Source organism: Hyperolius riggenbachi, chromosome 12, assembly GCF_040937935.1.
Source record: "Hyperolius riggenbachi isolate aHypRig1 chromosome 12, aHypRig1.pri, whole genome shotgun sequence".
Classification (NCBI taxonomy): domain Eukaryota; kingdom Metazoa; phylum Chordata; class Amphibia; order Anura; family Hyperoliidae; genus Hyperolius; species Hyperolius riggenbachi.
In genome coordinates this window covers 158492388-158517976 of record NC_090657.1, presented here as the reverse complement: position 1 = coordinate 158517976, position 25589 = coordinate 158492388, and the positions used below count along the sequence as shown (strand labels likewise).

General features: G+C 45.1%; 1 protein-coding gene across 3 annotated transcripts in view; it reads left to right on the top strand.

Moving 5' to 3' along the window:
- The window catches only part of LOC137542170 (piezo-type mechanosensitive ion channel component 2-like), a 258588-nt gene that overhangs the window by 134029 nt on the left and 98970 nt on the right, over positions 1-25589 (top strand). For all 3 annotated transcript variants that reach the window (XM_068263888.1, XM_068263889.1, XM_068263890.1), the window contains one exon: positions 3216-3416. In XM_068263888.1, the coding sequence (XP_068119989.1) occupies positions 3216-3416 (201 nt within the window). The remainder of the gene's footprint in view (positions 1-3215; positions 3417-25589) is intronic.

Below are 25589 nucleotides of genomic sequence, written 5' to 3'. Positions count from 1 at the left end.
GTGCGATTTGGGAAAAAACATAATGTGCTAATGGAAAATGAGCACCGCAATTTACTTGGAAAATGCAAACAGTCATTAGATCTAACAGCCTGAGTTCCTAAATGAATGGATTCCCGTCTGATTATTATGGGCCTCATTTGTAGCTTCTTTATCTTTGCTAACTGTGTGCTTTTCTGGGCTCTATTCACAAAACTTCTCATAAATGGCTTATTTATCACCTAATTGGTAAAAATAACCTTTCAGCATATTTACCAAAACAATCACTCAAAGTAAGTTGTTCCTGATTAACTTCATTTCAGTATTACTTTTCTTGCGTTAATTATATTATATGTTTGCTCTTTGATAGATTAAAAATGTAACATAGATCAGTTGAAAACAGAGGAAAACAGGTGAAGAAGCTTTACAGGGGTGTAACAATAGACCCTGCAAGGGATGCAGCCGCAGGGGACCCAGAAGCCACAGGGGGCCCCATACTGAGAGTGTGACAACTAAGGGCAAGGAGAGTAAAAGCTTTCTGCTCTCTGCACAGTTGTTCTAATGACTGCATCTGCTCAGTCACTAATAACGAATCATACAAAGTTTTGTAGACAAGGAATTGTAGACAGCCCCTATTCAGTGTGTAGGGGGCCCCATCTAAACTTTTGCAGGGGGGCAGTGATTTTTAGTTACGCCCCTGTTTGTAAATCATGCCCATTGTGCTTCTGCTGAGAACATGAGCCTTATCTATACAATCCAGGTAACAGAACAGCGCAGAGCAACACTCTGGGTGCTGCTCACCCAGCACGCTTGCGAATATCGAGAAGGCCTGTAGCCAGTTTTGGAACGTACGCAGAATCAACCTATAATGCCGACGTTCCTCTTCCTCCTTTTTGCTCTCATCTGGTTTTGCCCTGTCAAGGTTAAACTTTTCTAAGGGGAGTAAGGAGAAAATCTCCACATGGTCCCCCTTCCAAATCCGCTCTCTCACCTTTGTTTCCGAATGGGTCCCCAACGGTCCCTCGAAGCAGAGATACACTTCCCCTTTTGCCGAGTCGGCCATCCTAACCTGATCGGCTGCTGAGGAGGGGAAAGGAGACGTGACCCCTACCGCTGGTACAACCACCGAGGAGGATGAGGAAGCCGGGGCCGGATCAATAGCCTGCACCGCCGTGCTGGTGGGCTGCGAAATAGGAGAAGGAGATGCCCCATGAACCCTGCTTGTGGGCTGGGAAGGGGGAGGACCACCTGTGGCGAACCCCCCGGTTGTGGGATGGGAGGGGGGGGTGACACCTGCAGTAAACCCGTACCCAAACCACCTTGCGCCACCGAAGTTACTGCCTGCCCCTGAGAGCCCACCCACGCTACCAACGGACTAGGTGTAGGCATCACAGCCGACGAGGCCTGCAAGGCCTCTCTCAAACCTAGCAGCAGCGTATTCACCAAAGACAATGCAGAAGCAGGAGAGGAGACATCAGCAACAGAAGGGGCAGCAGCAAAAGGCACAGCATGTAAACCCACACCCACATTTACACCTAACCCCGACCCACTCCCACTAGTATGTAAAATAGAGGTCTCACCTGGCAGCACTGAGCTTGAGCCCAGGTCAGCCGACGCTCCGGATCCACCAGGGCGATCATCATCAGAAGCTTCATCGAGGAGGAGAAAGAGCTGTGCCTGGGGGAAACCCCGGCGACTCCTCAAGGAGGGCTTCCAGAACCTTCTTCCCCCAGTTGGGGCCTTCTCGACTTTTGGGTAGCCTTCTTGCCAGAGGTGCAAGGGGGGATCTGAGGGGAAGCCTGCCTGGATCGAGCAGCCGTCATGCCAGATGCAGCAGGCTGCTTGACCTGCCTAGAAGCTGAAGCCTGCCCGGATGTGGCAGCCGCAGAAGGCCCAGCCTGGCCTGGGGCGGGTGATCCAGAGTGCTGAGCCGACCCCCTGGATGCGGCCACCATCTTGCCACTGAGCAGGCCTGTTCCCTTTGGATGGAACCGCCACTGAGGAGGCACTAGGTGGCGCCGGCGGTGCGTTGGGGGAAGCGTTACTGCGTGCTCCGCCAGAAGAGCCCCGCTGATGCTGGGGATTCCTCCCAGCCGCCTGCTTGCCGCTGTGCTTCGAGCGCTTGGCAGGGGGGCTGGAGGGTCCTAGATGGGGCTCCCAATCTGGCGCTGACCTCTGGGGGAGGCATCTGGGCTGAGGCGGTCAGGCAGACGCCGAACCCTCGCTGACACCCCTGCTGCGGCCGGAGCTGGAGCTGCCTCCAGCACACTGAACTTGCCAGGGACCCAGTCAGCTCCCCGGGTGTCCGCCTGCTGGCGAATCTGCTGGATCAGGGCCTCCACATCCATCTCGGAGGTAAGGAATCGCCTGCAGCACAGCTTACAGCTTCTTGTGCAGGAAATCCCTGTGGGCCTTGCTCCGCCCACCCTATTTAAATCCCATTTCCCGCCCGTCCAGCCCCTTCCTATTGGCCAGCCCCAGCCAGAGACAGACTGACAGGAAACTTAAAGCGGTTTAAAACCCTAACATAATATTCAATAAAAACCTGTTTACCTACTTTTTATATGCCATACGGTTATCATATTTGCATTTGTGCATAAGTATTATTCATTTAAAAGTTATAGGTTTCCAAAAGTACAGTTTCCTCACTTGATACATTTAAGTAAACACAAGATAACATTATCTAAAGTTCGGATGCGTCTGCATTTCACTGAACTGAACTTTCAACTTCTGTGTGTAACCCTTCCAATGCTGGTCTAGTAAAAAAAAAATTGCTGGTTGCATATAATATGCTGTAAATAATGTTTTAGAGCAAAGATGAAATGCAGGGTTATATTCCACTTTAACCCCGTCCAAGCTGGAGCCAAGTTAGCCCCATCATGTCCGCCCTCCCCAGGCCCTGTGGCCCCCAGTACGGGCTCCACTATACAATTTGGACCCAGGTGGTTTTTGGTTTACAAAGTTTACGTTTTGCAGTAGTTTGATTTCTCTCGTATACGTTTACCTTTTGTCCTAAATGATTTGTTATAGATGAGATCATTACGACTGAAAGAAGAGATCATAATTAAGTCCACAGCAATAAAGAATCTGAACTCCTTGTTTTGAATTGACATTTTTGGGGAATGCCTGATGAGTAAATGCATGAATGATACTTGGAGTTTCCATAGATATTGTTTTTCACCCTATTCCGTATATATTTTGCTATATATTAGTTTATTCTCTCTGGTCTATGATTGCAGAACCACCTCACCATCCTGGCTCTCATGGCCATTGAAGCCACCGTGTACCGGCACCAGCTGTATTACCGGGTACACAACAAGCTTACAACGCCCATCACTGGCAGCATCTTTGATGGCATCACACGGAAACATCTGGATGACGGGGTCGTCAGCTGCTTCAAGTATTTTGTCAATTATTTTTTCTACAAGTTTGGACTTGAGGTGAGGAGTTCAGAGGGGCCCTTAAAATATCAATAATGGTCTGAATATTAACACTTGAATGGTTATTACTATAATATTATATAACAGCGAAAGTAGTGTAGAACCTCCTCTGCTAGCCGTTATATGTGCCTCGGCTGGGTCTGGCAGCACCCCAGATCAATCTTCAATAGGTAGCAATGAAGCTGTCAAGCAACTCTAATCAATAAAAGAGCATTTATATCTATGGTGCCGGCTTCATTGCTACATATAATATTATATAATGAACGCAGCTTAAGGTTAGGTTCGCATGAGAATGGATACCGTAGTAAAAGCACCCCGCGATGATTGCGACATTAGCGCAGCGTCAGCTTTGCATGGTGATTTCCCATGGAGGAAATTATCGGGGTCATCAAGAAAGTGGCACCCGACTTATTTTATCTACCACACAAGGTATTATTTCTGTGTAATGTAACTTCCTATCTGTCAGGTTGACCTCTTCTTTCCCTACGCTGCTTTTCATGTGACTGCAGAATGCCGGTAACTGTTTGCTTGGAGCATTAACATAAAGCCCCTCCCCCACGTCCTCACGTGATTTAAAAAGAGATGAGTGCTTTAAGGTAAATGTGTAGGGAGAAAATGGGCCCCAACAGATACTTACCTCATGGGGGGGGGGGGGGGGGGGCTAGAGACTCTGGATCCTAATGAGGCTGGCAGCCCCTGAACATCACGCAGCAATATTTACAGTCTGTGCTTCACGCTCGGACTCCGGCGGAAATAGACAAGACTCACCTGGTCCGTACGAGTTTCCTGCGCCGTAGAGCGGGCGTGATTGGGCCTCATTAGGATCCAGAGGCTTCCCCCTCCCAAGGTAAGTAGCCTCCCGGGCGCTTTTTCTCCTTGCAGGTAGAGATGGCCCGAACCTCCGATTTTAGGTTCGCGAACTTCCGCAAAAAGGTTCGCTTCGCGCAAACTTTCGTGAACCCCAATAGACTTCAATAGGGAGGCGAACTTTAAAAACTAGAATTTTTGAGTGTGGAGTCGCACTTGCTTGGCTTCCATCAATTTCAGATGGTCAGGTGTGCAGATCCAATAGTCCCGGACACCATGGGACTCAAACTAGCAAATGAAGAGAAAGATCCGCACCACCTTCCGAAAAGCTTAGTCTGTTTTATTGGAAAAAGACATACAAATTTAAAAAGAACTTTAAGGCAGGACAGTCCACTGTTTTGGGCTCCTGCCCATCTTCATGCTGCCTAGTTCTGAAGTAACATACAAAAACATCAACATATATACATATATACAGAGAAACAACCAATCACTCAGTATATACTAATTAGAGGACCTGATGGGAAACAGCCTATTTACATATCTAGTCACACCTCCAACTCCCCCATTGGTGGATCTGAGCAAGATCCAAACATTCAAAAAATAACAGTCAATAATGGCTGAATAAAAAATCAGGCATGCCTCTAAGATGTCAGCCAAAAAACATTTTATTAAAGAAAACAAAACATCAAAATCCGCATGAAAATGCGTCAATAAGATGCGACGCCATACCCGCATACGCGTACAGATGACGCAATAATGCATATCCTCTATCTAGACTACAGACGACCAAAAATACGCATCTATGCCGGACGTATATACGCATGAGACAAACGCTCAAAAAATGACGCATGAACGCATCAAAAATTACGCATCAATAAAACAACGCGTCCTAACCATACGTAATCTTTGCGACAAAAAATACGCGTCAAAATTATCCAAACACCAGAAAATGTCAAAAAAATCAAAAAAATGCCAAAAAATGCCAAAAAAGTCAAAAAAATGCCATAAAAATGCCATGTATGAAAAAAATCAATTCAGCAATTTCCACCAATGGTATACAAAATCAGATGATTGGTAGTATAATAAAAAATATCCAATAAAAGAAAGCTAAAAGGCCTATAAATCTATATCTATGAGTTTATCAGTATCACCAATCTAGTCTCAAATCATACTCTTTATTTAACCCACTATTCACAGTGTCAAGTTCTCTGATCCATTTAGATTCTAACTTCAATAATCAATCTATCACTGCCTTTATTATCCTGTTTAGCCCCATCGATGACACAAACCCTAAGCTGACTAACATTGTGCCCAAAGGTAGTAAAATGCTCTGAAACGGCCTGATCCATATTCTTTTTGCGAATGGTAGATTTGTGCGAGGCCAAACAATCTTTCAATCTCTGTGTCGTTTGGCCAACATAGCACTTACCACATGGGCATTTAAGCATATAAACCACCCAACGAGAATCACAAGTGTACCTATCTCGTATGGCATATCGTTTACCACTCATAGGGTGAAAAAAGGTATCACCCTTAATGAGGCTATTACAAATATGACATTGTAAACAGGGAAAATGCCACATTGCTTTGGTTGTTTATTAATACTGATATCAGAATGAACCAATTTACTCCTAAGGTAGGGTGCTCTTTTGTAACAGAACATAGGGGGGGGGGGGTGATTAAATTCCTTAATATAAGGTACTAAATCCCTAAGAATATTCCAATGTCGTCTAATACAACGTTCCACTTGACTACTGACTACACTATAAGTGGAAACAAATGCAACCCTATCTTGTTTGTCTTGTCTACCAGAGCCTCTCCTTCTCCTACCCCCACCTGGTCTATTATCAAGTTGGTTAAGAAGTCATTTGGCAGGGTATCCCCTTTGCTTAAAGCGTACCACCATTTCGGACAACCTCAAGTCTTGTTTGCCCTCCTGGCTGACAATTCTGTCAACCCGTTGGAACTGACCACCAGGGATATTATGGATCATGTGCTGCGGGTGAAAACTCCTGAAATGTAAAACAGCATTCCTGTCAGTCTCTTTACGAAAAAGATCGGTCACCAAGTGTCCATCTTCCTTGATAACCATGGTGTCTAAATAAGAAATCATCAACTGATGATAATTGATGGTCAATTTAATGAAGGGACACTTCAAATGCAGGGAACTGACAAAATCAACTAGGGTCGAGTGTGGCCCCACCCACAGACAAAAACCATCGTCTATGTAACGAAGCCAACATCTGGCATATTTCTGAAAAAAAGAATTGGTATAGACAAAGGCTTCTTCATAAAGACCCATAAAAAGGTTAGCATAGACAGGGGCCACACTCGACCCCATTGCTGTTCCCCTGCATTGAAGATAAAAAGACCCATCAAAAAGAAAATAATTTTCTCTCAAAATAATATTCAGGAGCGCCAGCAGAAAGGCCCTTTGAGAGTCGTCAAAATCAGACGATGTGAACAAATAATGCTCGACAGCCTCTACACCCCCATCGTGTGGGATGGAGGTGTAGAGGCTCTCAACATCCAGGGTCACCAACAACCAATGATTTTCAACATCAGTAAACTTACCGATCTCTTCCAAAAAGGCCCCAGTGTCTTTAATAAATGATGGTAGGCTACAAACAAATGGTTGGAGAATTCGATCAAGAAAAGAGGCTAAGGGAGAAAAAACAGAATTAGTAGCAGCAACGATAGGTCGTCCTGAAGGAAAAAGAGTATTCTTTTGTATTTTTAGTAAAGTGCATAGCAATGGAGTGGATGGGCACCGATTGATAAGAAACTTAGATAAATCATCACCAATTAATCCACTATCATGGGCTTGTTTAACTAAAACATCAATTTTGCCCATGATGGAAACAATCAGATTACCATCCAATCTGCAATACACTCTAACTTCAGATAATTGTTTCTCAATTTCCTGGATATAATAATCCCTATCAAGTATGACCACAGCTCCTCCTTTGTCCGCTAGGCGAATGATGATTTGTAAATTCTGTTCTAAAGATCTAATGGCATTCCTTTCATCTGAACTCAAATTGTGATTCACAACTAGCTTTCCTGTTCTCACTATCTTCTCAACCTTACCAATATCCCCATGACCCTTTTAGAAAATAGATCAATGGCCGGGTGGCTATTTGGGGTAAATGCACTTTTATTCCTAAGGCCCAAACCCTGTAATGTAAGACATTCATCTCGGGCAGGAGCAGTGAAGTGAAAAATACTTTCAGATCGGGGGGTCCCGAAATTTTTTTTTAGTTTTAGTGTTCTGAAAAAACGATTTAGTTCGATATCCAGTGAAAAAAAGTCAGGAAAACTAGTTGGACAAAAAGAAAGTCCATATTCGAGAACCTTCTTCTCAGAATCTTTTAATGGATACTTAGAGATATTCACGACCAGTGAGGGTGTCATGGTCGCTTCCTGAGTTGCATTGGACTCTTCTGTTTGATTGTATTTCCTCCTGTGTTTCTTACCACCTCGTCTGTTCTTATGTTTGTTGTTTCTGGAGAGTGGTCCCGGGAGGATAAAAAATCAGAAGATGATCCTCCAGATGTATCTACACCAGATTGATGCTGTGGTCTACGGTTCTTTCTAATATTACCCGGTCTGCCTCTCCCTCTAGGGGCTGGTTGGAACGGTTTCTTACCGGGAAGGGTCCACCTCTGCCAGCTGTAAACATAGCCATTAGAATAGTCATTTTGGTCCCTTTTAAACTTAGATCTCTTAGAGTCCTCCAGACCAACAGCAAAGGAATTCATTTTGGTGTCTAAAGTCTCCAGATAAACCTGAAAGTCATCATCACTGAGGATCTCTTTAAGCTCAGATTCCAACATGTTCATTTTAATCTCCAGTTTAGGAAGTTCTCGGTGTATACGAGCTACCATATGGACCATCGAGTCAAAAGAGGCTTTGTTCCATATTTTCGCCCACACATTGGTAAACTCCACATCATCTGAATAAAGGAAAGGAGCCACATGTGATCTACTTGACCGTGGGATAACACCTGCTCGATAATATTCTGCCAGTATCTTTGCATGCAGGTCCAATGTCACCCACGATTTCCTAGTCATCTCCCGGTCCTGTTTAATAAGTTTAGGATCTGTTTTATTGAGATAGGTTGAACCTCCTTCTGCTCGAGCCAGAATAGTGCTGATCTGCTCATAGGTATAGGAAAACACATTGTCCCTTTTCTCTAGGCCTTCTTCTGCCATGGGGCAAGCTCCTTGGTGTCAAAAGTCAACAGTAATTTTGAGTGTGGAGTCGCACTTGCTTGGCTTCCATCAATTTCAGATGGTCAGGTGTGCAGATCCAATAGTCCCGGACACCATGGGACTCAAACTGTAGCAAATGAAGAGAAAGATCCGCACCACCTTCAGAAATGTTTAGTCTGTTTTATTGTGTTTTACTGTGTATTTATTGTGTTTTACTGTGTTTTTGTATGTTACTAGGCAGCATGAAGATGGGCAGGAGCCCGAAACAGTGGACTGTCCTGCCTTAAAGTTCTTTTTAAATTTGTATGTCTTTTTCCAATAAAACAGACTAAGCTTTTCTGAAGGTGGTGCGGATCTTTCTCTTCATTTGCTACAGTTTGAGTCCCATGGTGTCCGGGACTATTGGATCTGCACACCTGACCATCTGAAATTGCTGGAAGCCAAGCAAGTGCGACTCCACACTCAAAATTACTGTTGACTTTTGACACCAAGGAGCTTGCACCATGGCAGAAGAAGGCCTAGAGAAAAGGGACAATGTGTTTTCCTATACCTATGAGCAGATCAGCACTATTCTGGCTCGAGCAGAAGGAGGTTCAACCTATCTCAATAAAACGGATCCTAAACTTATTAAACAGGACCTGGAGATGACTAGGAAATCGTGGGTGACATTGGACCTGCATGCAAAGACACTGGCAGAATATCATCGAGCAGGTGTTATCCCACGGTCAAGTAGATCACCTGTGGCTCATTTCCTTTTTTCAGATGATGTGGAGTTTACCAATGTGTGGACGAAAATATGGAACAAAGCCTCTTTTGACTCGATGGTCCATATGGTAGCTCGTATACACTGAGAACTTCCTAAACTGGAGATTAAAATCAGTATGTTGGAATCTGAGCTTAAAGGGGAACTTCAGCCTAAACAAACATACTGTCATTAAGTTACATTAGTTATGTTAATTAGAATAGGACAGGTAATATCATTTTTTACCCACCCTGTTTTAAAAGAACAGGCAAATGTTTGTGATTCATGGGGGCTGCCATCTTTGTCATGGGGCAGCCATCTTTTTGGTTGAAAGGAGGTGACAGGGAGCATGAGACACAGTTCCAACTGTCCTGTGTCCTGATAACCCCTCCCAGCTGCATGCGCTAGGCTTCAAATGTCAAATTCAAAATGTATAAAAAAAAATTGCACCAAAACAGCAGAACGAGAACAAAAACATCAGAAATCCCATCATGCTTTGCACAGCATCAGGGGAAAAATGCCCGGGCAGTTTTCTTCTGTGCAGCTAAAAATGAGGCTTGTATAAGAGAAACAAAGTTCTGATGCTGTGAGACTGTTAAAGAATCACCAGGCCTTTTCTGGGCTGTCGAGTCGACTTTTAGTCTGGAGGTTCACTTTAAAGAGATCCTCAGTGATGATGACTTTCAGGTTTACTGTATCTGGAGACTTTAGACACCAAAATGAAGTCCTTTCCTGTTGGTCTGGAGGACTCTAAGAGATCTAAGTTTAAAAGGGACCAAAATGACTATACTAATGGCTATGTTTACAGCTGGCAGAGGCGGACCCTTCCCGGCAAGAAACCGTTCCAACCAGCCCCTAGAGGGAGAGGCAGACCGGGTAATATTAGAAAGAATCGTAGACCACAGCATCAATCTGGTGTAGATACATCTGGAGGATCATCTTCTGATTTTTTTATCCTCCCGGGACCACTCTCCAGAAACAACAAACATAAGAACAGACGAGGTGGTAAGAAACACAGGAGGAAATACAATCAAACAGAAGAGTCCAATGCAACTCAGGAAGAGACCTTGACACCCTCACTGGTCGTGAATATCTCTAAGTATCCATTAAAAGATTCTGAGAAGAAGGTTCTCGAATATGGACTTTCTTTTTGTCCAACTAGTTTTCCTGACTTTTTTTCACTGGATGTCGAACTAAATCGTTCTTTCAGAACACTAAAACTAAAAAAAAATTTCAGGACCCCCCGATCTGAAAGTATTTTTCACTTCACTGCTCCTGCCCGAGATGAATGTCTTACATTACAGGGTTTGGGCCTTAGGAATAAAAGTGCATTTACCCCAAATAGCCACCCGGCCATTGATCTATTTTCTAAAAGGGTCATGGGGGATATTGGTAAGGTTGAGAAGATAGTGAGAACGGGAAAGCTAGTTGTGAATCACAATTTGAGTTCAGATGAAAGGAATGCCATTAGATCTTTAGAACAGAATTTACAAATTATCATTCGCCCAGCGGACAAGGGAGGAGCTGTGGTCATACTTGATAGGGATTATTATATCCAGGAAATTGAGAAACAATTATCTGATGTTAGAGTGTATTGCAGGTTGGATGGTAATCTGATTGTTTCCATCATGGGCAAAATTGATGTTTTAGTTAAACAAGCCCATGATAGTGGATTAATTGGTTATGATTTATCTAAGTTTTTTATCAATCGGTGCCCATCCACTCCATTGCTATACACTTTACCAAAAATACATAAGAATACTCTTTTTCCTCCAGGACGACCTATCGTTGCTGCTACTAATTCTGTTTTTTCTCCCTTAGCCTCTTTTCTTGATCAAATTCTCCAACCATTTGTTTGTAGCCTGCCATCATTTATTAAAGACACTGGGGCCTTTTTGGAAGAGATCGGTAAGTTTACTGATGTTGAAAATCATTGGTTGTTGGTGACCCTGGTTGTTGAGAGCCTCTACACCTCCATCCCACACGATGGGGGTGTAGAGGCTGTCAAGCATTATTTGTTCACATCGTCTGATTTTGACGACTCTCAAAGGGCCTTCCTGCTGGCGCTCCTGAATATTATTTTGAAAGAAAATTATTTTCTTTTTGATGGGTCTTTTTATCTTCAATGCAGGGGAACAGCGATGGGGTCGAGTGTGGCCCCTGTCTATGCTAACCTTTTTATGGGTCTTTGTGAAGAAGCCTTTGTCTATACCAATTCTTTTTTTCAGAAATATGCCAGATGTTTGCTTCGTTACATAGACGATGGTTTTTGTCTGTGGGTGGGGCCACACTCGACCCTAGTTGATTTTGTCAGTTCCCTGCATTTGAAGTGTCCCTTCATTGAATTGACCATCAATTATCATCAGTTGATGATTTCTTATTTAGACACCATGGTTATCAAGGAAGATGGACACTTGGTGACCGATCTTTTTCGTAAAGAGACTGACAGGAATGCTATTTTACATTTCAGGAGTTTTCACCCGCAGCACATGATCCATAATATCCCTGGTGGTCAGTTCCAACGGGTTGACAGAATTGTCAGCCAGGAGGGCAAACAAGACTTGATGTTGTCCGAAATGGTGGTACGCTTTAAGCAAAGGGGATACCCTACCAAATTACTTATTAACCAACTTGATAATAGACCAGGTGGGGGTAGGAGAAGGAGAGGCTCTGGTAGACAAGACAAACAAGATAGGGTTGCATTTGTTTCCATTTATAGTGTAGTCAGTAGTCAAGTGGAACATTGTATTAGACGACATTGGAATATTCTTAGGGATTCATTACCTTATATTAAGGAATTTAATCACCCCCCTATGTTCTGTTACAAAAGAGCACCCTACCTTAGGAGTAAATTGGTTCATTCTGATATCAGTATTAATAAACAACCAAAGCAATGTGGCATTTTTCCCTGTTTACAATGTCATATTTGTAATAGCCTCATTAAGGGTGATACCTTTTTTCACCCTATGAGTGGTAAACGATATGCCATACGAGATAGGTACACTTGTGATTCTCGTTGGGTGGTTTATATGCTTAAATGCCCATGTGGTAAGTGCTATGTTGGCCAAACGACACAGAGATTGAAAGATCGTTTGGCCTCGCACAAATCTACCATTCGCAAAAAGAATATGGATCAGGCCGTTTCAGAGCATTTTACTACCTTTGGGCACAATGTTAGTCAGCTTAGGGTTTGTGTCATCGATGGGGTTAAACAGGATAATAAAGGGGGTGATAGATTGTCTAGATTATTGAAGTTAGAATCTAAATGGATCAGAGAACTTGACACTGTGAATAGTGGGTTAAATAAAGAGTATGATTTGAGACTAGATTGGTGATACTGATAAACTCATAGATATATATTTATAGGCCTTATTAGCTTTCTTTTATTGGATATTTTTTTTATTATACTACCAACCATCTAATTTTGTATACCATTGGTGGAAATTGCTGAATTGATTTTTTCATATATGCCATCTTTTTGACATTTTTTGGCATTTTTTTGATATTTTTTTGACATTTTTTGGTGTTTGGTTAATTTTGACACGTATTTTTAGTCGCAAAGATTACGTATGGTTAGGACGCGTTGTTTTATTGATGCGTAATTTTTGATGCGTTCATGCGTCATTTTTTGAGCGTTTGTCTCATGCGTATATACGTCCGGCATAGATGCGTATTTTTGGTGGTCTGTGTGAGGAAACACGGAAAAGCCGCCGCTAGTACTCAAAGTAAGGCGGCTGATTCCGCGTTCAACATGGCAGCTAGCGCGCAGTCGGAACGTGGAGAAACCGCCGCATGCCCATACAACAGGGCGGCGGATTCCGCGTCCGGCGCGGCAGGTAGAACGCATAGGCCTACTCCTGTCAGTAACGCTGAATGCGGAGAAAACGCCGCACGCACGGACATCGGTGCGGCGGATTCCGCATTCAACATAGCAGAAATATTACAACACATGTCTGGTGTGGCTGGGACTGATAGTCCACACTGGTTCAGGAGGACGCGCGCGCGCAGAGAGGCAGGGCCTTTATGACAGTCAGAAGGGAGTCAGCTGACCAATCCGGTCAGCTGACAATTTCAGCAGCTTTCATTTAGGGGACTTCAGCACTTAGGGGAGGCGCTAGAGAGCGCTGGTGTATATATACTGGGTGCTGGTCATTTCTCTGGTGTCTGGTGTTGCGATCACTACGTGGTAGCACTCAGACCTTGTCAGTAGCTGTGTTTATTAGACAGTTTCGTAGGTGTTGATGATCACGGAGCTCACACCTTAGTCTAGTAATTCTGTTATTATCTGTGTTATTATCTAGACCAGTTTCCAAGGTGTTGATGATCAAGGAACTCACACCTTAGTCTAGGAATTCTGTACCACCTGTATTATTATTTGTTATCTAGTCTAGTTCCAGGAGTGTTGAGAATCTTGGAGCTCAAACTCAAGTCCAGGCATTGTTGATTATCTGTTATGACCTTCCGCTTTCCTGACCATTCTTCTGATCTCTGATTGTGTACCTTTGTCATTCTGATACTCTGTTGCTGAACTCGGCTAGTCTCTGGAATCTGCATCTGCCTCTTGTCTCTGTACCTGATCTGTCTGTCTGTTGCCGACCTGGCCTGTCCGACCTCGAGAACTATCATCCCTGTTAGGAGATAGTTCACAGACCTGTCAGTGACACTTCACCATTGGTGTCACTCACGTTCTGTCCTTCCCACTCTCAGCCTTGCTCCGCCCCTTGGGGAGCTTCAGACCTGTGGAAGGAACCTGATCTCAAACAGTATCTCCCACTGCTTAGCACCCTTCTCGGGTGCTCTCCTCAAAGTATACTGTTGCACCAAACACTCTCATCATTTAGGTGTCCAGAGGTTAGAGATATATCGGATTATCGGTGATACTGCAGATCATCAATAATCGGGTATATATCTGCATTCTCGGTGATACTGCAGATCACCGGTAATCAGACCCTCTCTGTGTTACACCGATCGTTACAGTCTGTAGTCTAGAAAGAGGATATGCATTATTGCGTCATCTGTACGCGTATGCGGATATGGCGTTGCGTCTTATTGACGCGTTTATGCGACATTTCCATGCGGATTTTGATGTTTTGTTTTCTTTAATAAAATGTTACTTTTTGGATTTTTTCTCTTTTTGCTGTTCAGCATATTCCACCATGGTTTTTTTGGCTGATATTTTGCCAATACATCTTAGAGGTATGCCTGATTTTTTATTCAGCTATTATTGACTGTTATTTTTTGAATGTTTGGATCTTGTTCAGATCCACCAATGGGGGAGTTGGAGGTGTGACTAGATATGTAAATAGGCTGTTTCCCATCAGGTTCTCTAATTAGTATATACTCAGTGATTGGTTGTTTCTCTGTATATATGTTGGTGTTTTTGTATGTTACTTCAGAACTAGGCAGCATGAAGATGGGCAGGAGCCCGAAACAGTGGACTGTCCTGCCTTAAAGTTCTTTTTAAATTTTGTATGTCTTTTTCCAATAAAACAGACTAAGCTTTTCTGAAGGTGGTGCGGATCTTTCTCTTTGAAAACTAGGAACATTTATGCTGGCCACAAAAGTGATGGAAAATATGTTTCAAGGGGTCTAACATCTGAGTTTTTGCGTGGCAGAGTGGGATACACGCCAAAAGTCCCGGGGAAAAATCTAGATTTGACGCAAAGCAGTGTTTTAGGGGCATAAATCACATTGAATGCTAAATTGCAGGCCTAAAGTGCTTTCAAACATCTTGCATGTGTATACATCAATCAGGGAGTGTGATTAGAGTACTGCTTCACACTGACACACCAAACTCACTGTGTAACGGACCGCAAACAGCTGTTTGCATAGTGACGGCCGTGCTGGACTGGTGCCCATCATGGCGAGAGTGCAGGCCGTGGCGGTTTTCAAGCCCATATGGTCACCGGGCTGAGATAGCTCAATGATAGAACAACAGTGACTGTCCAGCTGATCAAACTTGGTCTGTCCACAATGAAGCAACAACCTTATTATCTTCTTGTATGTAGGTAGGCATAGGTAGGTGCCCCAGTATAGGTAGATAGGCATAGGTAGGTGCCCCAGTATAGGTAGGTAGGCATAGGTAGGTGTTCCAGTATAGGTAGGTAGGCATTGGTAGGTGTCCCAGTATAGGTAGATAGGCATAGGTAGGTGCCCCAGTAGTTAGCTAGGCATAGGTAGGAGTTCCAGTATAGGTAGGTAGGCATAGGTAGGTTTCCCAGTATAGGAAGATAGGCATAGGTAGGTGCCCCAGTAGTTAGCTAGGCATAGGTAGGAGTCCCAGTAGTTAGCTAGGCATAGGTAGGAGTCCCAGTATAGGTAGGTAGGCATATGTATTTGTCCCAATATAGGTAGATAGGCATGGGTAGGTGCCCCAGTAGTTAGCTAGGCATAGGTAGGAGACCCAGTATAGGTAGGTAGGCATAGGTAGGTGTCCCCGTATAGGTAAGTAGGTGTCCCAGTAGTTAGGTAGGCATAGGTTGGTGTCCCAGTATAGATAGTTAGGCAGGGCCTGGCTGGCACAGTAATAGCAATTACCAAGGTCCAGCTGCAACAGATAGGGCTGTAAAATGCAGTGTCAGTGGGCAACACAAAAAAAAAAAACCACATCAGGAGAACATTAGCTCTCAAAAGAGCTGTTGTGGGGTGCTATTTTAGCAATAAGAATCAGCCAGGAGCAAGCTAACAAGCCTACAAGAGCCTAACTAATCTTTCCCTATGAGAGTCTGCCAGCAGCTGTACCTTCACTAATTACTGCAGGTGCACGAGTGAGTGTAATAGCCAGCGCTGCCTGCCTTTTATAAGCGGGGGGGGGGGGGGGGGGGGGGTCCAGGAGAGAGTGTAGCCTAATTGGCTACAATGTGCCTGCTGACTGTGATGTAGAGGGTCAAAGTTGACCCTAATGGCGCACTATGGGGGCGAACCGAACTTCCGCAAAGTTCGCCTGGAACAGTTCGGCCCATCTCTACTTGCAGGTACACTTTAAATAAAGGAGATGATTATGTAGAGAAATAATCCCGAAATACCGTGGACCTTATTCAATTCACTTTTTCTCCTATGCTTTCTCCTTTGTGATATTTTCACATCTTATCAATAAAATGCATTTTGAGCCACCAGAATAATTTTGAGAAAACTTTTCCACCTGCTTTTTTGGTACTTTTTCAATAGCAAAGTGCTAAAACATATTAGAGTGAAAATGAAAAATGATCACCTAGGAGAAAACTTCTGGGAAAAAGTGAATTAAATAAAGACCCGCGTGTCTAAAATAAAATCAATAACATTTTTACTTAATTGATTAAATGAAAAGGCTTTTATTATACGGATGATGATCGTACCATCGTCAGAGGCCAGCCTTGGTTGGCCTCTGCCGAAGCGGGGGAACCCGTGAAATGGCTGTCAAGCAGTTCATACTCCTTTGTGCTGTTAGATCTTGATATACCTGCTGGATTAAATTTAATTTGAGCATTACACTGGTGCCCTGCCTTCTACATTCACCTACAACTTTTGAAGCACCTTGCAAGTGGTTTGTACCATATGTCATCCTGAGAACTGAGAACTCAGTACAAACATATTTGTGAATGCAGCTATTGAATCTCTCGTCTTCATTTTCATTTTGTCAGATTACAGAGAATTATTAATATAATTGACTACTGCATGGTATAATGTCTGATACGACACACTAATACTCACCGTATTTTTTGGAATATAAGAAGCTCCAGACTATAAGACACACCTAGGGCGAAAATAAATGGAAAAAAATACTAAACGTGGTGCGTCCATGGTCCAGGAGCGTCTCGTAGATGTTTTCTCCAATTATTGTTTCCACCTTATACTTTGTGTCCTTCTCTGTCCCCGTGTGTCCCTATCTGTCCCTGTTTGTCCTCCTCTGTCCCTGTTTGTCCTCCTCTGCCTCCCGTGTGTCCCCCTCCTCTGCCCCCCCCCCCCCCATGTATAGCTATCAGGAGCAGCAGCATGGCTCACCTCATCCAGCTGTGATCAGAGACCCCTCTCTGATTGTGCAATCAGCAGAAGCAAGCACTAGGGGGTGCAGTGATAGAGAGGAGAGATCTCTGATCGCCGCTGGATGAGGTTAGCTGTGCTGCCGCTGATGATAACGATGCACAGGTAGAGGAGGAGGACATGGGGAGAATACAGGGTGTCCCCGACATCACAGCGGGTTAGCAGTTCGTATAGGCAGGCGTTCGTAAGTTGGAGGCTTCCTGTATTTTGCAAATAAGATGCACTGACTTTTCCTCCCCATTTTGGGGAAGAAAAAGTTTCTTATATGCTGAAAAATATGGTAATCTGTTTTCTATGAAGTTGAAGTAGTTCAATGGCACCACCCTTCATAGAGTCCATAAAAATTTGGTTCTGTTATGATTATATTCTGTGATCTACAAAATGTGTATAAGATCTACAAAATAGTGTTTGCAGCATATACTGTTTTATGTCCTTTTTCCTATTGTTTGCTATGATGTTTATATCATATGATTATATGACTAAATAGAACACCTACAGTTACATAAAATTCTCATAAAGACCTCATCCTGTTGGGAGGGGCTGACATAAGAGCTAGAAGCCCTTCTTGGCAGAGGGGTAAACTCCAGCCCCCTGATAAAATCAGTCAGAGAACAAAATCTCTGTGCACATAAGTCCTTGCAAGAAATAGACTGCATATTTACATTCATTAAAGGAAAACTTAAGTCAGAAAAAAAAATGACATTTACTCACCCATATATATACGCTATAGCAGCATAGAGGGGTGATATAGCGGCTGGGAACGCGGAAAATCAGCCGCGTTCCCAGCCTGTCGGCGGCTGTCGCCGATCCCGGAAGTAGCCGCCGGTGGGGACAGGACGATCGGAGCGGGGCTGCGAGGGCACCATCCAGCTTCGGGGGGCTGAGGGATGCCCCGGGTGAGTAAATGTCATTTTTTTTTCTGACTTACGTTTTCCTTTAACCACTTGAGGACCCACCCTTTACCCCCCCTTAAGGACCAGCGCTGTTTGTTTGGATCTGTGCTGGGTGGGCTCTGCAGCCCCCAGCACAGATCCGCGGCCACACAGAGCGATCAGATCGCCCCCCTTTTTTTCCCCCTATGGGGATGATGTGCAGGGGGGGTCTGATCGCTCCTACCTGCAGGCATGTTACGGGGGGGGCACCTCAAAGCCCCCCTCCGCGGCGACATTCTCCCCCCTCCCTCTCCTACCTGCTCCCCCGGGAGATCTGGGCTGCACAGGACGCTATCCGTCCTGTGCAGCCAGTGACAGGACGTCCCCTGTCACATGGCGGCGATCCCCGGCCGCTGATTGGCCGGGGATCGCCGATCTGCCTTACGGCGCTGCTGTGCAGCAGCGCCGTACAAATGTAAACAAAGCGGATTATTTCCGCTTGTGTTTACATTTAGCCTGCGAGCCGCCATCGGCGGCCCGCAGGCTATTCACGGAGCCCCCCGCCGTGAATTGACAGGAAGCAGCCGCTCGCACGAGCGGCTGCTTCCTGATTAATCAGCCTGCAGCTGGCGACGCAGTACTGCGTCGCTGGTCCTGCAGCTGCCACTTTGCCGACGCACGGTATAAGCGTGCGGTCGGCAAGTGGTTAAGGCGTTACGAATTCACACATATAAAACACGAGTAACTGGAAAGTGTTACTGAGAACATTTCTTACTCTGCAGCTGTGAAGGCAATGTGCGTGAAAATTAGGGATGATTGGAAAGAGCAAATTCCGTTCCGCCGGAATTGCGGAATTCCGCCAGCGCTAAATTCCGTCTCCATTACATTTCCGCGGAATTCTGCATTCCGGCGGAAAAATTTAAGTAATCGCAAATGAAACCTCGTTTTTGCTAAATGGTAGCCCATGGGACCTAGTGGCTGTTCCACCGGTAATTTTTTTTTTTTTTTTTTGCAGCAGGAGGTGTCGCTTACGCCATGGAACCTAGCGGTGGTCCCATGGCGGTCGTTTTGGCACCGCAGGAGGTGTCGCTTAAGCCATAGGACCCAGCGGTGGTCCCATGACGGTCGTTTTGGCAACGCAGGAGGTGTCGCTTAAGCCATGGGACCCAGCGGTGGTCCCATGGCGGTTGTTTTGGCGCCGCAGGTGTCGCTTAAGCCATGGGACCTAGCGGTGGTCCCATGGCCGTTGTTTTAGCGCTGCGGGTGTCGCTTAAGCCATGGGACCTAGCGGTGGTCCCATAGCAGTCGTTTTAGTGCCACAGGAGGTGTTGCTTATGCCATGGGACCTTGCGGTGGTCCCATGGCGGTCGTTTTGGTGCCGCAGGAGGTGTTGCTTACGCCATGGGACTTTGCGGTGGTCCCATGGCGGTCATTTAGGCGCCACAGGAGGTGTCGCTTACGCCATGGGACCTTGGGGCGGTCCCATGGCGGTGGTTTTGGCGCCGCAGGAGGTGTCGCGTAAGCTTTGGGACCTGGCGGTGGTTCCATGGAGGTTTTTTTTGCGCCGCAGGACGTTTCGCGTAAGCTTTGGGACCTAGCGGTGGTTCCATGGCGGTGGTTTTTGCGCCACAGGAGGTATCGCGTAAGCTTTGGGACCTGGCGATGGTCTCATGGCGGTGGCTTTGGCGCCGCAGGTGTCGCGTAAGATTTGGGACCTAGCGGTGGTTCCATGGCGGTGGTTTTGGCTATGGGACCTACACAAAATAGTTGGGATAGGTGAGATAGCTAGGGAGCTAGTTGCTAACATAGGATTGATTGGTTTTTGTTAAGACTGTAATTGGTGCTGAAATCATTCCGATTTTCATGCAGAAATCCGTTTGGGTGGTTTTTTTTTTCGTTATACAAAGTTTTTTATTGTAAATTGTAACAGGTAAGATAGGCAGTTCCCTACAAATTATTTGGATACACAGCTCATTGTACAAATGCGGAACAATGAAAAAGAAATAACATCATTATACTTAACAGGACAAGTCATTAATCAGGAGGAGAGCCCCTTATCTGACATTCACACAACCCTTAGGGTAGTCATCAAGGGGGGTGAGTCCAATTACTAAAACCGGCGGGACCAGATGGACATAAGGCCACCCGCCAGTGTAAGTATATCGTCTGGTTTGACTTGTAGTTGGTTTCCAAGAAGAGAAATGGCTATAAGTAATAACCTTCAACCTTAACATATAGAACATAAGGAACAGACATAACAAACCAAGGTCTAAGCATTATTAGCTGAAGACAGACTTTGATGTCATCATTGAATATAGAGAACAAAATTGCATATACATAAACCTAAACCAGGGGTTTATAACCAAGATTTAGGGATAATGTAGTGTTCAGATTTAACTCCTAATCTAGCTCTGATCTTTTGCTCTAGTTGGATGTTTGAACAGGTAGAGGATAGTACCTGTCGAAATACCAAGTTTTCCTGAGATTTCCAGTTCGAAGAGATTGTATAGAGTGTGTTCAGGATGAGATGGGCAATAATGGGTTGTAGATTGGGAGGAATTTTATCTATGTCAACCATCAATAATGCTAAAGAAGGGCATAATTTGAAGCCAGGAAGGCATGTTCTGCTAATATGAGATTCTACTTCTGTCCAAAGTGGTGAAACTTTAGGACAGCTCCAAAACATATGCAGGTAGGTACCGGTGTCAGAGTTGCATTTCCAGCAAGTCGGGGAGGCATTAGGTGCAAATGAGGCAATCTTCCTCGGAGTTATGTACCATCTATAGAGAATCTTACGGGACATTTCCCAGTGGGAGTTACATTTGGACAGTCTAGAGATCATGTTGTTGGATTTTATTAGTTGAGGTACCGAGATATCTCTATGAAGGTCCGTAGACCAAATTCTGGAGTATCGTAGTAATCAGTGGCGGCGCCAGGGGGGTGCTTGGGGGTGCTCGAGCACCCCCTAGAATTGTCCAAGCACCCCCAAAGCACCCCCTGGAGTGAACTGACTTCAGGCGTCTAAAAGACGCCAAGTCAGTTCACACACCGGCAGCACGGAGCAGCAGGCAGGGCTACGGTAAGATGGCCGCCCGGAGCCCTGTTCTGCAGACTTCGGGCGGCCATTTTCCCGTAGCCCTGCTCTCTGCATGCAGGCAGGAAGTCTCGTCGTGACGTCGGGAAGGAAGAGGATCGTGGGCGCGCGGGCGCTGCGCGCCACAATGAGGTCGGGACTCGGGACGGGAGGTCGGGAAAGAAGGTCTTCTGGCTGTAGGTGAGTAAATGGGTTTTTCTTTTCTTTTTCAGGTGATGCGGATTGTGCATATTGGGGTCATATCTGCTACGGATTGTGCATATTGGGGTCATATCTGCCACGGATTGTGCATATTGGGGTCATATCTGCCACGGATTGTGCATATTGGGGTCATATCTGCCACGGATTGTGCATATTGGGGTCATATCTGCCACGGATTGTGCATATTGGGGTCATATCTGCTACGGATTGTGCATATTGGGGTCATATCTGCTACGGATTGTGCATATTGGGGCGATATCTGCTACCGATTGTGCATGTTGGGGTCATTTCTGCTACCGATTGTGCATATTGGGGTCATTTCTGCTACCGATTGTGCATATTGGGGTCATTTCTGCTACCGATTGTGCATATTGGGGTCATTTCTGCTACCGATTGTGCATATTGGGGTCATATCTGCTACCGATTGTGCATATTGGGGTCATATCTGCTACCGATTGTGCATATTGGGGTCATATCTGCTACCGATTGTGCATATTGGGGTCATATCTGCTACCGATTGTGCATATTGGGGTCATATCTGCTACCGATTGTGCATATTGGGGTCATATCTGCTACCGATTGTGCATATTGGGGTCATATCTGCTACCGATTGTGCATATTGGGGTCATATCTGCTACCGATTGTGCATATTGGGGCCATATCTGCTACCGATTGTGCATATTGGGACCATATCTGCCACCGATTGTGCATATTGGGACCATATCTGCCACCGATTGTGCATATTGGGACCATATCTGCCACCGATTGTGCATATTGGGACCATATCTGCCACCGATTGTGCATATTGGGACCATATCTGCCACCGATTGTGCATATTGGGACCATATCTGCCACCGATTGTGCATATTGGGACCATATCTGCCACCGATTGTGCATATTGGGACCATATCTGCCACCGATTGTGCATATTGGGACCATATCTGCCACCGATTGTGCATATTGGGACCATATCTGCCACCGATTGTGCATATTGGGACCATATCTGCCACCGATTGTGCATATTGGGACCATATCTGCTACCGATTGTGCATATTGGGACCATATCTGCTACCGATTGTGCATATTGGGACCATATCTGCTACCGATTGTGCATATTGGGGCCATATCTGATAACGATTGTGCATATTGGGGCCATATCTGATAACGATTGTGCATATTGGGGTCATATCTGCTAACGATTGTGCATATTGGGGTCATATCTGCTACCGATTGTGCATATTGGGGCTATATCTGATAACGATTGTGCATATTGGGGCCATATCTGATAACGATTGTGCATATTGGGGCCATATCTGATAACGATTGTGCATATTGGGGCCATATCTGATAACGATTGTGCATATTGGGGTCATTGGACGTGTTTTTTGTTAAAATCTGCTCACATTACGTGTATTTTCTTGAGAAAACCTGCACAATTATGTGAATTTTCAGGGAAAAGGGTCACCAAAACTTGGGCCCTCTGTCTTTGCGTTGCACTTTTAAAGGGAACCCGAGGTGAGAATAATATTGAGGCTGCCATATTTATCTCCCTTTAAGCAATACCAGTTGCCTGGCTGCCGTGCTGGTCCTCTGCCTCTTATTCTTTCAACCATAGACCCTGAACAAGCATGCAGCAGGTCAGGGGTTTCTGACAATATTGTCAGAACTGACAAGATTAGCTGCATGGCTTGTTTCTGGTGTAATTCAGTTCACTACTACAGCCAAATAGATCAGCAGGGCTGCCAGGCAACTAGTATTGTTTAAAAGGAAATAAATATGGCAGCCACCATATCACTCTCACCCTGGGTTCACTTTAAATTACAGTTAGCCCCGCCCTCATCCGGTCATGACCACGCCCATTTTTTCGCCGCGGCGCGCTTCGCGCGCCGCAGGTTGTGGCCACACCCATTTTTGGCGCGGCGCGCTTCGCGCGCCGCAGGTCGTCAGCTCCCCCGGAAATTGGTCCAGCACCTGCATAGCACCCCCTAAAAAAATTTCCTGGAGCCGCCACTGGTAGTAATGGTGAAGTCTTGCCTGTTCTAATTGTTTCATACCAAACAGAAATGCCACCTTTATAATGGCCTTTAAAGTTAAGCATGGCTAAAATTTCAGGTTGTATAGAAGGTGGACATAGATTTTTAGAGGAGATCAGATGATACAGTCTGTGGTAAGTAAAGAGTTGGTTTGGGGGGAGATGGAATTGGCTGCTTAATGAACTGAAGGATTTGAGTTGGTTGTTTATGAAAAGGTCAGAGAAGGAGGATATTCCCAGTTGATTCCATACCAACAGGTTTAGGTCTGGTGTGAATTATCTGAGGGCTCTTAAATTAGTCTGAATTACAATGGAGTTAGATTTGGGAGGGGGGTGTTTAAAAAAGCTTTCCCAGGCTTTTAATGAAGCTTGTATGGAAGGATACGGATTTGGGGGAAGTTTTGCCCCCATTATAAAGCTAGTTAGTAAGTCCCTCAAGTTTGCGCCTGTGAGGAGTTGTTCAAGTTGTACCCAGGGTCTATCTGAAGACCACCAGTGTCTGATCATATCTAGGTTTGCCGCCGTATAATATGATTCGATACAAGGTAAACCCATACCTCCCCAAAAAATTTTTAGGGTCATTATCTTGTGTGAGGTACGAGGTTTTTTTCCATTCCAGACAAAGTTGTTGATGCATTTTTGAACATCAATAAACCACGTTTTATTAATAGGAATATGTAGGGTTCGGAAAATGTAAAGGATCTTTGGGAGGATAAATAGTTTGAAAGCTGCTATTCGGCCTGACCATGAGAGGTGAAATTTAGACATATTAGAGCATTCTTTTTTAACCTCTGAAAGTAACGGAATGAAATTATACTTAAATAGGGATGATGAAGATCTGGTTAGGTGAATACCTAGGTAGGGAACCGCTTCCTCTGCCCAAGAAAAGGCAAATGCTTGTCTTAGTTTAGAACTTAGATCATTGGATAAGTTTAGGCCTAATCCTATAGATTTGTTTTGATTCAATTTGTACAGAGATGCATCTGCAAAGCTGGTTAAATCCTGCAGTAATGATAGGAGGGAAATTAGTGGATTTGTTAATAATAAAGCTATGTCATTTGCGAATAGGCTGATGAGATGGGAGGAGCCTTTGTACTGCACACCTGTAATAAGAGGATTAGAACGTATTTTTTGGGCAATCGTTTCCATGATTAACACAAAAATGATAGGTGACAGGGGGCAGCCTTGGCGTGTTCCATTGGAAATGGAAAAGGAATTGGATATAAAGCCAGCTGCATTGACTTGGGCAGAGGGAGCGGTGTACAAAGCCATGATAGCAGATATAATAGTTCCTGAAAACCCAAATTTGAGTAGAGTGGTTCTTAAGAACTGCCAGTGGACCCTGTCGAATGCCTTCTCTGCATCCAGAGTAAGGAACAGAGAGGGCACCCGACAGAGCTCCACATGGCGTAAGGCAGCAGCCATTCTCCTAGTAGCATCTGATGCTTGACGGTTTCTTGTAAACCCTACTTGATCCTGGGCTAATAATGAGGGGGTAATTAACATGAGCCGGTTTGCTAATAGTTTCGCATACAATTTTATATCAGAGTTCAGCAAAGAAATCGGTCTGAAGTTGGTCACAGAACTTTGATCTTTTCCTGGCTTGGGAATAACTGTAATAATAGCTTTTAAGTATTCCGGAGGGATCGTGGGTTTGGGTGGTTTTTGTAAGCCTCTGATTGGTGCAGAAATTCCTATTTTCATGGAGAAATCCTGTTGTTCTCACTTTAAGCTTCTTCTAGGCCAGGGGTCTCAAACTCCATTTACCTGGGGGCCGCAGGAGGCAAAGTCAGGATGAGGCTGGGCCGCATAAGGAATTTCACAATCGCGGCGCATCGCCGCCTCTGCCCGCCCCTCTCACTCTTCCTTCACAGAGAGGGGCGGGGAGAGGTGGAGATCCGTGCGGCGATTGACGTCAGGAGGGGCAGAGCTGAAGCTGAAAGCTCTGCCCCTTCCAGGAAATGCAGGCGGATTGCCCCCCGGGCGATTTGGGGGCTCTGCAGTCCTTGTTTAGCAGCGGGGATGCGGCGGATTAGTTGGGAGCACTGAAGCGAACTATAAGGCAGCTTTTGCCAGCGAGGGCCACAAAATATTGCATCGAGGGCCGCAAATGGCCCGCGGGCCGCAAGTTTGAGACCCCTGTTCTAGGCCCTAGAAGAAGCTTCACGTGAGAACAGCAGGAATCTAGGGGC